The sequence below is a fragment of the Ostrea edulis genome, chromosome 1 (genome assembly GCF_947568905.1).
Source record: "Ostrea edulis chromosome 1, xbOstEdul1.1, whole genome shotgun sequence".
In the NCBI taxonomy this organism is placed as follows: domain Eukaryota; kingdom Metazoa; phylum Mollusca; class Bivalvia; order Ostreida; family Ostreidae; genus Ostrea; species Ostrea edulis.
Window position 1 is genome coordinate 92,481,161 of NC_079164.1, and position 15,760 is coordinate 92,496,920.

The window sequence follows — 15,760 nt, forward strand, 5'->3', positions numbered from 1 at the left end:
AATTTGGAAATCCAGGAATATTTCTATATCAATGTTATCACATCTTAGGATGGTCAGCATTTTTCTAAAAGTAACATATGTTGGAATGATGTGCATTCAATCTTCATAAAAAGTCACTTAATGATCCCAAATTAGGCTCTTTCCATACTTTTTTCATAAATTAAATTCATTTCAGGATTTATTTATCAGCAAGGAGGGCCTCTATGTCATAAAAATAGTAAGGCATGATACACATTACCTTACCTATACTTGAAAAGGCTATCTCTTTCATCAAAACTTTCTTCCTTTCCAACTGAATCTAAGATATTAACATGCTTATAATGCAGAAATAAAACATATTCACATGATTGTCAATTGTTTGGCATAAAATCAAGACTAAATTACATATTTACAAATCATTTTCCAACAGAACACCAATTTAAACTCATGCAAATTAACCAAGATGCAATAGAGTAAACATCTCAAAAGGGGGATAACCCCTACAGCGGAAATCAAACAGATCTACGGTATATGAAGTAGTGGATTACAAATTATGGCAAACTTTGTAGATTAAACATGGATGAAAAAATCTGGACAATGGCAAATCAAAGGACTGTGGATTAAAATAAGATTACTGGTACATATCATCCAGTATTATACACACGCAAGCACCAAAAACATTTAATGAGTACAAATACATTGTATAATTGAAAACTTTGTAAAGACACTACCTAAACTACAAACCATTTATACATACACCACAGTTCTTCGAACTGGTAAAATTTTATAAATTTAACAACTTTTTTGAAACAATTCTTTCTATTGACAAAATTGTTTCCATTCTACAAACTGAACACTGTAACTGAATGAGAAGAACCAAAATGTTCTCTTATCTTTTCTAATGTGGATGTATTGTAAATTCAAAATGAAGATAAGATGTTCACCAGAAGTTTTGTCATCACTGACCAATTGGTTTCAACATTTTTTGTAGTACTGGACAGTTATTTCTATTGTCATCCACATGTTCTCCACTTCCATCCACTTTGGCGGTGCCTTTGATATTTGCACCATTGACAACTGTCTGTGGAGATTTTTTAGCACCTGTTGTTTTCAGTGAATCGGCTACATTGATTTTTGGAACCTTCAACATGCTACCATCACTAGCACTTTCTGTGGACAGTCTTTTCACCTGCATTGTTGGAGAAGTTTCTCCTGATTTTTTCTTCATAACTTCTCCTGTAGCAACATGACACAGTTCCTCTTCATTTCTCACAATCCACTTGTTGTTTCCAACAGAAATGATCTCAACCGCATTTTCTCCAAAGATCAGGACATTTTTGTCATAGTGAGCTATCGGCGTTCTATCAAATATTTGCTTCTCCTCTGCAGCTGTTTTGATTTCTGCAATAATCTGTTTCTTTGTTTGATCAGCCGGTGGAGGCACTTTTAAGGAACTGGTCACTGGGTCTGTTTTCTCTCCACTTGCAACAGGTGACCTTTGAACCTCTTTTTGAGGGGTAGATGACAGGTCCAGCGGTGAAGTGCGACTCTTCTCTGATGAAGTTGGACTGGGTATAGGAAGCTGAATTGGTGACTGTGAAAAGGGCCATCCAGCGCTCATTTTACCAGCCTGGGGAGGGGATGTTCTGCTGGTAGTAGGTTGACCTGTTCCTAATCCTCTGTCTGGTAGAGTGTAATCATAGAATCCAGATCCGGGTATAAAAGCTGCTGATGTGGAATTCTGCTGGGATCTGGATTTTCTTCCTTGATGTTCCCCACTTTCTTTGTTTTCTGACTTGACCGCCTTGGATTTCCCCTTTATCTGTTTAGTACTAGTGGGTGTTGTAATTGGTGGCGATGATTTCATAATAGATGGGCTGTACATTGGAATGGTTGTATATAGCGGTCCTACTGCTACACTGTAAGGAGGAGGCATGTCCGCTTTGGTCAAAGGTGGGGAGACCTGTGGAGATTTTTTCTTTGCCTCTGTGAACTGTTTAGGGTCCTCCTCTCTCAAGATAGTGGTAGCTTGTGTAGATATCAAATGGGACAAAACTGCCTGCAGGTTGTTCTGCCTGCTTGTGTCAGCTGTCGTCACATCCGTCTTCTCTGAACCAGATCCAGCTTTAATTTGTTCATCATTGTTATAATCTAACTGAATGATCTTGATATCATGACCTTTTGAAGAGTCTCCATCATCACTGGAGGATTCCTGTATGAAGGACACTGCTGTTTCTTGTTCTTTGTCAATGTCATATGCCTCTGTTTCTGGGCATTTCTCTGAATTTATTTGTGTGACAGATGCTGGCTCTGTAGATGATGTCACCTGGTATGTAACAACTGTAGAAGTCGGAGAATTTGGGGAAACAGATGTGACTGAACTCTGACTGGGCATGCTCACTGATGGTATGACAACCGTTTGGGGACTATCTGCAGAGATACTGGAGAGAGCCTGAATGGGGATGACAGACTGACTGTCTGTTGCATTAGAAGTCAGATTTGGTACAATCATGAAATGCTTCAAGTGTTCTGGATCAATTGTTAGTTCGTCTGTTTCACCCTGTTGGGAAATAAACAACCATAGATGCAAGTATTTATGACAAATGTTGTCAAAAATGATATTCCACCTTTAAACAAAATAATTAGAAATCATCATGTTATAATTTATACACTTATTTTCTATTTCATAATTCAGATTTTATACACAGAATCTTACATCATCTGAGTCAACAACTGGAATTCCCTCAATGCAGCGTCTCTGAAGAATGGCTTTATCGCGGATAATTCTGTTTATTGAACTTATGGAGGGGATATTTTTCTCATTACAAATCCCATCTGCTAGTAGCCTGGAACAGTAATAATTATAAATAAAATTAATAAGCTCTGACAGTCTATTGTAGAATCAAACAATATCACTACATGTTATTGTATTAAAACTCTTAACATAGAGTTGATCCATTAGCTTAAGAATAACAACAATTCATTATTAAGATCTTTAATGATATACAACTTCTGATGAACTTTTATTGATATTCAAAATTTTACAAAGTCCTTGCAAATATAGATCAAACTTTTTCAATATGCTGGAAGAATGGCCATGTAATATTTTTACTAAACTTTTACACTATTAATGTAATTTTTACAATATCGTTGTAATTTTTACAAAACATTTACACTATTAATGTAAATATGATGTAATTTTTACTATACTTTTACACTATAAATTTAAAGTAATTTTTACTGAACTTTTACACTGTCAATGTAATTTTTACTAAACTTTTACACTGTCAATGTAATTTTTACGAAACTTTTACACAGTCAATGTAATTTTTATTGCACTTTTGTAATTTCAGTTTATCTTTTGAAGAATATAATTAAACAAAAAAAGAAGAAGAAAAATCTAGAGAGTAATGTAGATGAAAATATGCTTGTTTCCAGGACTACTGAAATCCTGCTTTATCTGCTGTGGGCACAGTGGCATTGATTGTCAAGCTGATAACTGAAATTGTCTGATTCTCTGTCCATTTCTGCGTATCTAGGCAATGTTGCACACCATTGCTTCCTTCTCAACAAATTGTTCAACAGAGTCCACCAATCAATAGAGAAACACACCATGAATTCTAATCAATACCTTTCACCGACCCCTGATTTATTGGAGTGCACTCAGGCAAATCTACACGAATTTTCTGCAAGAATTATTTTAAAGGTTCCAAAGGCTACTGTACACAAAACTCCATCACGCAAAATTAATTCTTAAAAAATCAATAAAGCTAAGTGTTAGAGATATTTTTGTCCATTTTTCATGTTCACTTGTAAATAGCTTAACATGATCTTCTTTCAAACATGAAGAGTATAGAATTTGAAAACTTTAAGTATTGGTTAAAAATGATTAGTATGTTTCCATTTAAAAAGATACAGTCACACTTGGGAGATCAAGCAGATCTTTCACATAATGTTTTGTGATACAATCTTTTATGTCACCATTCTACAATGTAGGTAAGATATCTGGACTTTTGATTATGTAGCTTTTCTACTGATGGAATTCAAATACACACAAAACATATGTGATGTTTCTCTGCTTCAACTTTTATTTTACACTACTTTTTACAACTGACCTTGATAACTGTCCATCACTCAAAAACCCTCACACATACTATATAATTAACTGACAAACCTAAAAACCCATTTTAGACTACCGTAGGTATCTGTTATTTTTTAAATCTTACTTCTGCCTAATTTCCCAAGCAAACATTTGTGGATTTTCTAGTTTGTACTGTCGGACACGGTTCACGACATCTGGGGTCGTGACCTTGGGTTTACTTCCTCCTATCTGACCTGGGTTGATGCTTCCCGTCTTCCTGTATCTGTTAAAAAAAGGGCAAATTAAATTTATGAAATTATTAAAATGACATTTTGAAACCTGCAATTAAATTTCTAACATTGCCTTGACCCCATATCTTTGACAACATTTTCTATGAACTGCCATCAAATTTATACATGTAAATAAAAAGTTCATCAGAAAACAAAACTAAAATAAACAAATTGACTGTTGTTGTCAAACACAAATGAACAAGGAGGAAACATCAACATTTCAGATTAAATGTTCCATGCTCTGTGTATTTCAAACTGATTTTTAATATTAAGAACAATATGTGCATTACATATGTCAACTAAGACGATTCCTATTTTGTTACATATAACATGAACATTAATGGAACACCTCTGTATACGTGTATAATGACAACAGAAATTTGTCTGCTAAACCTTTTGAATTTACAAAATGAAAGTAAATAAAGCTGTGACAATCAGTAAAACAAAAGCATTATTCTGACTGACCTCAAAGACATTAACAACAGACTATTCCAATGTAATTTAAACAATCAGATCAAATCACCCATGAACAAAGGAATAGAGAAAAACAGTGCACGGTGAACATTTAACTGTGTGTATTCATAGCACTATAGCCCTAACGAGGACACCCCGAGGAATGGGTGTCGTTATACGTCTCTTTACACTGCATGTCACCCCGTTGGTTCATTGGCAGTCTCCGACCCGTGACAGCAAAGTTCAGTGTATTTCAAAAGACTGTGTTAATTTGTCTAACCACGCTTGCCTGCCTCCACATAAAGCTTCACTCTTTAACTTCTGAGAGGAATAAAAACTATAACCCTATAAAAGGATTAGGTGGATTTCTGACTATGAAAGGTAATGGAGTGGAAAATAAATGACAAAAATATCTGTCACAAATCGGCCATTTTCCAGTTCCTGATGAGTGCACAGATAACAGGGGGGCATTCAAGCAGCACAGGGTTTCTTTTTCATATTGTGTTGCTACCAATGGTATCAACCCAAATACACCTTGACATGTGAACAATTATATCTAAATAAAATATCCCTTGTCTAATGAGTGAACAGATTCTGAAACTGTAGAAGTTACCGTCAAATTTCATACCTAGATCGACTTCCCAAATTTCAAATCTACTTGGAAAGTAAAGACAAAGCCAGCCCAATGATTGTACTTCTCACATCAGAGAGCATAAATTTACACATTTTTTTTATGGTTGTGGATCAAGCAGCTCAAGTTTTAATCTCTAATGCTACATAAATATACCCAGATTTACTGTTATAATGTGGTAAATCTGAGACCATCAGCTTGTATCTATAAACTCAGGTATCATATTGGAGATGCAGACTCTAATATCTCAAACCCAGTTGAAATTTTAAGATCTGTTCAGCATACAAGGTACATGTGCTGTGAATGATATCTTGAATGAAATTTAGTACGGAACAGTAAGCTCCTATATAGCTGGTTTAATCATCTTTATTATTGCCAGTTAGGTATAACAAGGACATATCATGGATGTCAATACTTTTGACATTACATAGCTTAATACATGTTACAGCTTTCAGTTTACATAACAACACTATCACACACACATATATAAATATATATATATATATATATATATATATATATATACATATATATACAGTCAAACCTGTATTAAGAGACCATCCAGCGGAGAATGGAAAAAAGGTCACATATGACAGGTGGTCTCTTAATACAGGTTGCCTATTTTCCGCAGTTAATGGATTAAATTTCGCAAATAATTTATACAATGGAGAAAATGACTACATGTATTTGGAATTTATCATTAAGAATATCAAGTACGGGTTTAATAGTTGTAAAATAAAATTAATAATACACTGTAGTTAAAAATCTAGAATACAATGTGTTGTATCATAATTTTTTATTCATCAAAATTACATTTAATCTATTTAAGAATGATAAACTTTTCATGCATTTCATATTACACATTTACATGAGATTTAAAAATTATTTATAAACTGCATGTAAATTTTCTAAAACTTATAAACACTTTGTTGCAAAGGGTATTCATGTATAGCCTACTTGTACAGTGTAACTAAAAAATGCAGCACTTGTGGTAAGAAAGCAAATGGTGAAGTGTTGAGTCTCCTTTTGTACAATACATGCTGGAGAAATGTTATTCAATTTGAGAAACATTAAATAAATCACAATATCCATTGTACATGCACAGCAAATCTTTTAAGCTTAGAACTAATGCAGGCAATTTTCGAGAACTCGGATGTGTCAAATACTCGGGACATGTCGAAGTGAGCCGCTAGTTCCGGTCATTATTCTGGAAACCTCTAGTATCTCATACAGGAAAACTGTGAATACTCCGTTTAAAATTTTAGTCCTACTAAAGCACAATATTTACCTGATTTATATCGCAACCAGGCAAATTTTTCACTCTGTTGAACATAATGGTATAACAAGTGGTAGATTTTCATTTCCGATCTAGCCTACCCGACACTTCTTAAAGTTTGTCGAAATCCACACCTTCAAATACACCGGCCTTGATTCCCTGATCCTTGATTTTGTTAAATAAACAACAACTCAGGTTTTATTAATTAACCACACACGACACTGAATGTTGACAGCTTAGGAATAATAATTTATTCAGAGGGCCGACTAATCAAGATCATCGCCAAACTGTGCGTATTAAAACGAAAGTATTTGGGGCGATAATTCCCAGAATAGTCGTGCGTTTGAAAACGAAAGTGTTAGGGGCGATAATTCCCAGAATAGTTGGCTCAACCGAAATCGAAAGTAGTAATCACGTTGTAATCGAAAAATGTACAGTCGTTAAATAGAGGTAAAATTTCGTGAAAATACACGAAAAGGTTGTAAAAATCATGGTCGTTGGTCGCGTCAGACAGGTGGTCGTTTAATACAGGTACAATATATAGAGTAACGTCTTGGGCCAGGTTGGGGGGAACTTTTTATGGTCATATACAACAGTGAGTCGCTTAATACAGTGGGTTGCTATGGCAGTTTTGCCTGTATATAAAACACTGACAATACCACATATGATGAAATGAAGACGATGATTTTTTTTAAAGAATACACCAAAGACACTGAAATTTGAGGTGTCACCCTTTCAATGAGCATTATTATAACCTTGACCCATGATCCTCTGACCCAGAACACATCTTCCTCTCCTCACAGGGTTATCTCTACAGTCAACAAGAGACTGAAATCGGGATCTTTACAATTAGACACCCATACGACTCAACAAATAACAATAATCACATAAGTCCTAAAAATCCATATTATCAATTATTCTCCAAAATTTAATGAGATAATCAGAATTCACAGGGCTGTCAAACATATCGTCCATGGATACTGAAGGACAGCGATTTGCACAGAAAGACTTCTACTGCAAGTAGCTGAAGTTGGGAGATGCATTATAGTTTGAGGAGAGTTGTTTTATAAAACTATACCTGTTAAGGATCTTGCTGACGCATCCATGAGACACCTGTAGCTGCCTGCTGATTTCACAGGGGCGAATTCCTTGTAAGGCTAGTTGTAGAATCTGAACTCTTAAATGGTCAGGAAGTGGCCGTCCATTTGTAAATTCTCTTCCATATTGGTTTATATTTCTTCCACCAACTAAAAATATTCATTGAAATACATGGACTGATTGTATACTGGCATATTCTTTTACAAAAAGGGATGTACATATACATTATAAAAACAGAACCCAGCTAAAGTTTAAAGATCAAGTAAACTTTACATTATTTCAATAGATATTAACATCAAACCACAATTTACCAGAATGTCTGATCCTGTCCTTGCATCCCTTTGCCATGTCATCACCTCCCTCTCCTAGGACTCCGTCCCCATTTTCAGTGGTCTCAGAGTCCGACCCAATATCCAGCAGGCCCTCAATGTTGACCTTGCCCTGTTTCTTCTCTTTGTCGATTGCTTCATTGTGAACCTGAGTGGTGGTGGCTTCAGACGTCACTGTCGTGTCCTGATTCAGTTTGGTGAAGTCTATGGCTGAGAGTAAACTCTGGTGGTGCTGCATAGCCTGCCCAGTCTGTAATACGGTTCATGATAAATATTCATTTTTACATTCACTGTTGCTTGGGGGAAAGAAATGGAGCCAAAAATTATCACAGAAATAAGTTTTAATAATCATTTCATTAATCTTTCTGTCCCCAAAATTTGTTTTGAAATTGGATATAGCTCCTATACCTTTAACCTAGTAGTTATAAAGTAACAAAGTTAGTTACAGAGTAAGAAAGTCTGTCAAAGTTCTCAACATCATTCCTAGTTGTGCAAGATACTTAAACTTGCCAAAAGCTATCAGTTTACCTGCAGCATAGACTGCTGAAATTGAATGAGGTTGACTAGATACTGCTGTTGAATCATGCGCTGTAACTGCTCACTGGCACTGACACTGCCGCTGTCCAAAGTAGTGGCTGCTTGTACGAACACCGCTGGTGGTGCTGACTCCTGGGAAGTGGATTCCTCGGATACCTGCACACCATTCTCCTCCGGCTCTGTGACCTTGTTGGAGGTCGTGTTCTGGTGGTTGCTATCTGCAGTTTCCTGTTTGACTTGAATGTTGATAACTTCTGCTGTCATCATGGCAAATCAACCATCTGGGTATGTAACTCTTGTTTCATCAGGGGAAATTACTCAGGTATTAGGGGAGTTAGGGCGTTTCCTCAATCAACATGGCACAGATCTTTGTTCTTAGGCTTCCTTGTCCAACATCAAAGCTTTCAATTTCCTACCAAAAAAAAAAATCATATTTAATGCTAAATAAGGATTTTTAAAAATCATTTCATAAATTGTTAATTCACTGAAAACAGGGAGTATTGTTTTTTCTTTCTAAAATGATAACAAATAATCAAGTGTTGGTAGGTGTCCTATATCAAGACACCTCGGCTAAACAATAGTTATTGGAAAAATTAGTAGACCTTATCCTGGAGACTTCAGATGAAAGCAAACATTTCCATATTTTTAAAAGTAATTTCAAACAAATTTCATTGTCTGTTAAATGACATGGAATCAACCAAAACCAAAGACATTTAGAACACAAATTTAAAGGATTGTTATCACAGTAACAGATTGACTCTTGATATTTTCAAGAGAGGCAATTTCCTGCTTTGTTCATGGTCCAGGGCATTTAAATGCAATCGGCATTAATCCCTCGTTTACTTTTCTGAATTTGTGCATGGAACGTCATGGTATTTACAACAGGGTAATTGTTTATGCAAATATAACATGGCCCTGCAAGGATTTGGGTGATTAGGGTTCTATGGATAACCATTCAGGCATAACATTGCAGGTTGAGCCCCATTAACTGTATTGTTAGGTTGCTGCATACTTCCTGTGTTCGTGATGTCAGGAACACCAAATGAAAACTCCATTTCCAATATTATTTCTAATAATGTAGGCCCTTGAACACTGATTGGTTATACACCATAGATGCTCGGACTTTTCACTATGCAACTTTATCATTTACAATGTATTTGTTTTGCATTTTGAAACTTTAATAAGGCAATTTTAAATTCAAAAAAAATATTAGAGGGAGACGGTGTATTTTTTTAAAAATAAAATTTTGAAATGAAAAGCTAACTTTTCAGCAATACTCACGAAGGAGAATCATATCCTGGTATAAATTTACAAATATTATCCTGTATGAAGAGTTCCCTTCTATTATCAACAGTTAGTTGACAATGGTCTGTAAGATGTGTGCATGTAATCTGTCTGGTCAAGGATTTCTCCTCACCAATTTATGGACATTTTTTTTTAGGGTTGTTCCTAAATCTTTAAACCTTTGAGGACATATAAATGGTCAAGAAGATCATCTACCTGAATCACCTGCCTATTAACATCTTTAATTCAACGGTAATTAATTAATGTTCAGTTAACCCTGGATTAGAACTTCAGATGCTAGCTGCCCTCAAATGAGTGTAGGGTCACGTAATTTGAATTTCAGTTGCATAATAACAACAATGTAACTTATCTGGAAAATCGGATTGAAAGTCCATTTTCATCAGCATCAGTATAAGTAGCTAATTAGGGGGTCTCAGTCCAGTGTCTAGCAATCTTACATAACAACTGGGGACCCTGCTAATCATCTTTACACGCCTTTCTAATGACTTTCCAATATTCTGAATCCTTTCTTAATTAAAATACACAGGAGTGACAATCATGATCAGGACTACCACCAAATATAGGAGATTAAACAAAATTTGCCCAAAATTTCAAATATAAACAAACTATGCTGAACCAGAAAATTTCAAAAATATGAACTGGAAATGTCAATCATTGAAAACTAAAGCTTTCTTGGAAATACAGATATGCATGTCCATTAAAAGGGAAGTTACACGGGACAGTTATAGAACAATCATTCATCCCCTGACACTTGTAAGTTGGTATTTCTATTTCTTCCATTATCAACTTCTGTTTCAACACTACCACTCAGTTGTTCTTTTTTGGTTTTACTAACATGCTATGTAACACCTGGGGAGATTCTGATTGGTTGCTTTTAATTTTTCAATCTTCGAACTTTTCCCTTGTATATTTCATTTTGACAGATCACTGAGAGGACTCTGTTTATTGCATGTAAATGTATATTTCAACGAAGTTGACATCAACTGAAGGGAAAACGTTCACAAAAATCCCAAGATCCTGCAAGTGTATAACTGGGAGCTAGAGACAAGTCCCATGACTTGTGCTCGTTAGTAACAGGTTTTCTCAAACTCTTGTTCCTTGATTTTTCAAGATACACAGCAAGCCTTGTGAAGTTGTGTCTCTTGAAAATTTAAGAAATTAAGAAACTCAGACTGAGAATAAGAGTCCCACAGGCCTTATCAGTCAGTATAAAACAAGATGTGTTCTGAAATTATGTGCATTATCTACAAACACAGCAAACTTAAGTCCAGAAAACGAACTGTTATAGAATGACAGAGGGGTAACACTTAATGCCCCGACCATATTCATGGGAGACTTTATCCTAGGTCAGGTGAAAGGACAAGGTCAAAGACAGATTAGAGACTTCATGTCGGTCAGGTGAAAGGACAAGGTCAAAGACAGATTAGAGACTTCATGTCGGTCGGGTGAAAGGACAAGGTCAAAGACGGATTAGAGACTTCATGTCGGTCAGGTGAAAGGACAAGGTCAAAGACAGATTAGAGACTTCATGTTGGTCAGGTGAAAGGTCAAGGTCAGAGACAGATTTCAGACTTTATGCCGATTAGGTGAAAGGTCAAACAAGTAAAATCGTAACACTACTTTTACAGACTTCACATCATCTTGATTTTCATATTCAATTCCTCTATAAAGACAAATTTCTTACTCAAGAATTTGCTGCAGAGTACTGGTTCTGCATGAGCCAGCATACTAGTGCATAATGAACATCAGAAGATGAAACATCTTTCTACAAGTGTTGATAAAAGAATTTTTCTTTCCAGTTTTTGAAGCACCTGTTGTTTATTATATAACAGACAAAATGTACGTATACAACCCTCTTTGACCTTGAACTTTGACTTCTTCAAAGTTTTTTCCATAAACAAAAGAAATGATATGCATTCATACAACTGTTCAAGGAAAACTGCAACTTGCTACATTGTATGCATTTTCATAATACCAATCACAAAATGAATGCATTTTAAAAGAATTTATGATTTTCATTGATTTTTTTCTAGAATATTGATTTTTCAAAAATAGATGTTCTGAAATGCATATGATCCTTCACCAACAGACAGAAATTGATTAAGTGTTAGTGAACAGAGGGTCCTCTCTAATGACTATACACTTATTATTGCTAAAGAAATATTTGAGGATACATGAACATATACACATCATGGAATTTATAATGATAGCTTTGTATTTATTTGATTGCATTACATTATATCAACCTCTGATCCTAAGTTCAGGTGTCTGAAATCCATTATAGCACATGCACACACACACACACACACAAAACCCATAACCAATTGTTTAAGCATATTATATTTTTTTCTATCTGATCTCTAATTTGATTTCTACTGAAAATCTTGAAGAGTTATTTGTATTTTTTTCATCTCCAGCCCTGTTACAATTTTGATGAGTCTTCTCCAGCGTACTACTGAGTAAATGATCACTTCCAGGAAGCCCATCTCACTCGACCCTTCACAGAAGAGGAAATAGTGTCCGTCAATTATTTGTATAAGGAAGGAAAATTTCATATACCTGGGCACAGATTATCAATATTGAAATTTTTTGCTGTTAATAATGCATATGAAATACGAGTCAAATCAATCATTCTTACATCCTATAAAAGAGTTAAAGTGCAAAATTTCACGGAGGCTTGGGATGAAAATTCACTCCGTTCCATGATCTAATCTATGCAATTACCAGATCCTTCATTTAGCTGTGCAAATACCTTGAGCATAGTAAAACTTTATGTATGGTTACAGTGATTCCATCGTTATTAAGAAACAAAAAAAATCAAGTAAAATTATGGTTTTCCTATTGAATACAACACGAGGTCAGTGGGCCATAACAGTGAAGACAAACCCCAGTCCCCCTGCTCACTATAATATTCAGTAAAAATAGTGATAATTAAACAGCAGCAAAAATTAGGTCATATAAAGTACTTGCATATCAATTTGATAAACTGTAGACTAATTGCTATTCTGGAGGAGAATACTTTAAAGATATTACTTAATAAGAGTTTCTGCTTTGATATATCTTTACACATTGTAATGATAGACATTTCTTCATGAATGCGCTGCAGTTGTAAACAATGTATGAATACAGGACTACTAATCTTGATATAAAATAAGTACATCTATTTTAACGGCTGAGAATTCCAACAAAAATTAAAGTAAAAAATATATACAAGATATATATTTCATTTTTGAAAATACACGAGGGTTGGGAATGAACTGCAAAACTTCACGCTGGTATACTTTTTACGAAGCATCATGAAGTATGTTGGTGTAAAGTGTCGCAGTTCATACCCTTGTGTACTTAAAATTAAATATATTCCTGAAAACATTAAACTCCTATTGTGGCCCTGCCTTGGCCTCATGGGTCACATTTAACAATTATATGTGATAGTAAATTGAAATATTGTAGTCTTGTTGTTCTTGAGAAGATTTTTAAATATTTTTTTCCATGATACTATTACATATGACTTTCAACCTCTATTTTGACCCTATCCTAACTCGAGGAATCATAGTTTGAACAAAACAAAATCTTCATTATATAAGGCAGCTTATAAGTTTTAGTTTATCTGGACCTGTATTTACACTACACCCACATCAACTTCAATAGGAGAGTTTCGAGTTACTGCCGGAACACCGTTTTATTCTGAATTTACACACTGCAGTTTCGTGATTTCAAAGTTTAGTTAGCCCTCGATACTTCCAGTGCAGACAATATATGTACAAGTATTTACAGTATGACTACTACGAGTTCTCAAACACTCTATAATGTTACTGTGGGCTGTCATGCTCATACAAGAAATAGTTAGGGGCAGTGGACAAGGTGACGGCCATCGCTCCAAAACTTCTGCAGAGAGAAGGAAATTGTGATGGCTATCTGTGTTCATTGGAGCAGCAAATACAACAGTGGTCAGTAGGGTGGCAAAGTTCATTTTTGATGCTTTTGAAGGGCTACAGAACTATCAATACTTGGACAACAGTGCTTAATTGTTTGAACTGAGGATCTATCAAATTATAATACATTGAATGTGATCTAAGCTATTTTGATATATCTACAACTGCATGACATGTAAATTAAAACATATTGATTATCAAATCTTTGTTTTATTTCATATTGTGATTGTGTCATCTGGTTTAATAATGACAAAAAGAAATAATAGTTTCAAGATACTTATAGAAATGGGGGTCTTCGACTGGTATTAAATCGAGAAGAAGCAGTTCTGTTGCAAGTTCAGTTCTACCTTGCGAACTGAGAGGCACATGCAACACCTATTTTTGGAAATATTGTTTAAACTCTGGTACATTTAAAATGTAAAAATCCATCATTTTCTTCGACTTCGAATAATCATGCAAGAAACCAGAAATTCAAAAGGCTAACAAATTGTAAAGGTGTGTATAAAATTCAGGGGGAAACGGTGTTTCAGCAATGACTTAAAGCTCTCCTTTTACATAGTACATCTCCCCTTGAAAGGGAGCATGGAACTTCTGTTTGAAGAAAATTGATTCCACTACAAGTAAGAATATACTTTGTGAAAAGATTGGGCAAAAGTGGGAAAAGAGGAAAAAAAATGTAATGACAGATAATGGACATTGGAACTGCTGATTTGAGCCTATGGCTAAGGTCGGCTATAAAATGAAATTTAGTAACATTTGTCTTATGAAAATTAAGAGACAGACTGCCATTTTTATTTTACACAGCTGACTTAAAATTTTAGAGCAACCATATTCAGTAGCACTCCTCATTATACTAAGTAGTAAAAGAGTTATCTGAGATTTGAAGGAGTTTCTTACAGGCAGGAATAATTCTCTTTGTTCGAGATTACACAGACAACACAAGCACTGTCCAACAAGGAATTCTATTAACATAACTTACAAAAAATTGCAAAGAACATGACAATTTAAAAATATGTAATCTGGAAGTAAAATGGGACAAAAATGTGATTTTAATCTACAAAAAAGGACACATAAAATAGCTCTAGTAAAAAACTGTTACAAAATTTACCTGTTCAACTGTATCTCAGAAAGCGGAACCTAAACTTCCATATATACACTCCACTGCTACCCCAAACAATTACGGTACCCCAGGGTGTGAACAGGATGAAAGTGTACACTCCCTAGGACTAAAATCCACCCAAGTTTAATTTTTAATATTATTTCACAAACTGCAGTTTCTCTTACCTGGAAATAAGTATACACAGTCATGGCTATGCTTGACCTCAATAAATCTATGCTGATAAGGGCTTGAGCATGAAACACGTGTTGTCAATATATCTATTTCTGGGTGAATGAGAAAAAGCACCGATAAACACTAAATGGCTACACCTTATGACGACCAAGCTCTACCTGTGTGCAATGAAGAGAGTACAAATTGGCCTCTAAATCTCTTCATCCAAGACAAGGGAGATAACTTTCTCATCTGGAAGACATAACACAGTCCCTCTAAATGAAAACCCCAGACTAAAACTCATGATAAAAAAAAATACAGTAAAAATTCAATGATCTGTGGCTAGAAACTTCAACTCTTCCTTTCCAATATGTCTTGAGGATTACTGGTTCCTAAGATTTTTTAAAGAAAAATTTGACTCTGCATTAATTAGGACACTTAATTGACAAAATGGTTCTCCATTAGCCGATGAAACAATTAATCAAGCAGTGAGTGAAGTTTATATCTGAAACCAAACATATGTATATCAACATGATCTTTTAGGGATTTGACAATTACTTGAACCGAATGATCTGTGGT

The 15,760-nt window shown here is 35.0% G+C and overlaps 1 protein-coding gene across 1 annotated transcript in view; it reads right to left on the reverse strand.

Moving 5' to 3' along the window:
* Positions 1 to 15,760, reverse strand: part of LOC125673983 (uncharacterized) — a 41,960-nt gene that overhangs the window by 14,547 nt on the left and 11,653 nt on the right. The window contains exons 2-7 of the mRNA XM_056166202.1: positions 8,666 to 9,086; positions 8,120 to 8,387; positions 7,789 to 7,957; positions 4,206 to 4,343; positions 2,696 to 2,825; positions 946 to 2,539 (exon numbers count right to left, since the gene is read on the reverse strand). Of these exons, the coding sequence (XP_056022177.1) occupies positions 946 to 2,539; positions 2,696 to 2,825; positions 4,206 to 4,343; positions 7,789 to 7,957; positions 8,120 to 8,387; positions 8,666 to 8,941 (2,575 nt within the window). The 5' untranslated portion in view covers positions 8,942 to 9,086. The remainder of the gene's footprint in view (positions 1 to 945; positions 2,540 to 2,695; positions 2,826 to 4,205; positions 4,344 to 7,788; positions 7,958 to 8,119; positions 8,388 to 8,665; positions 9,087 to 15,760) is intronic.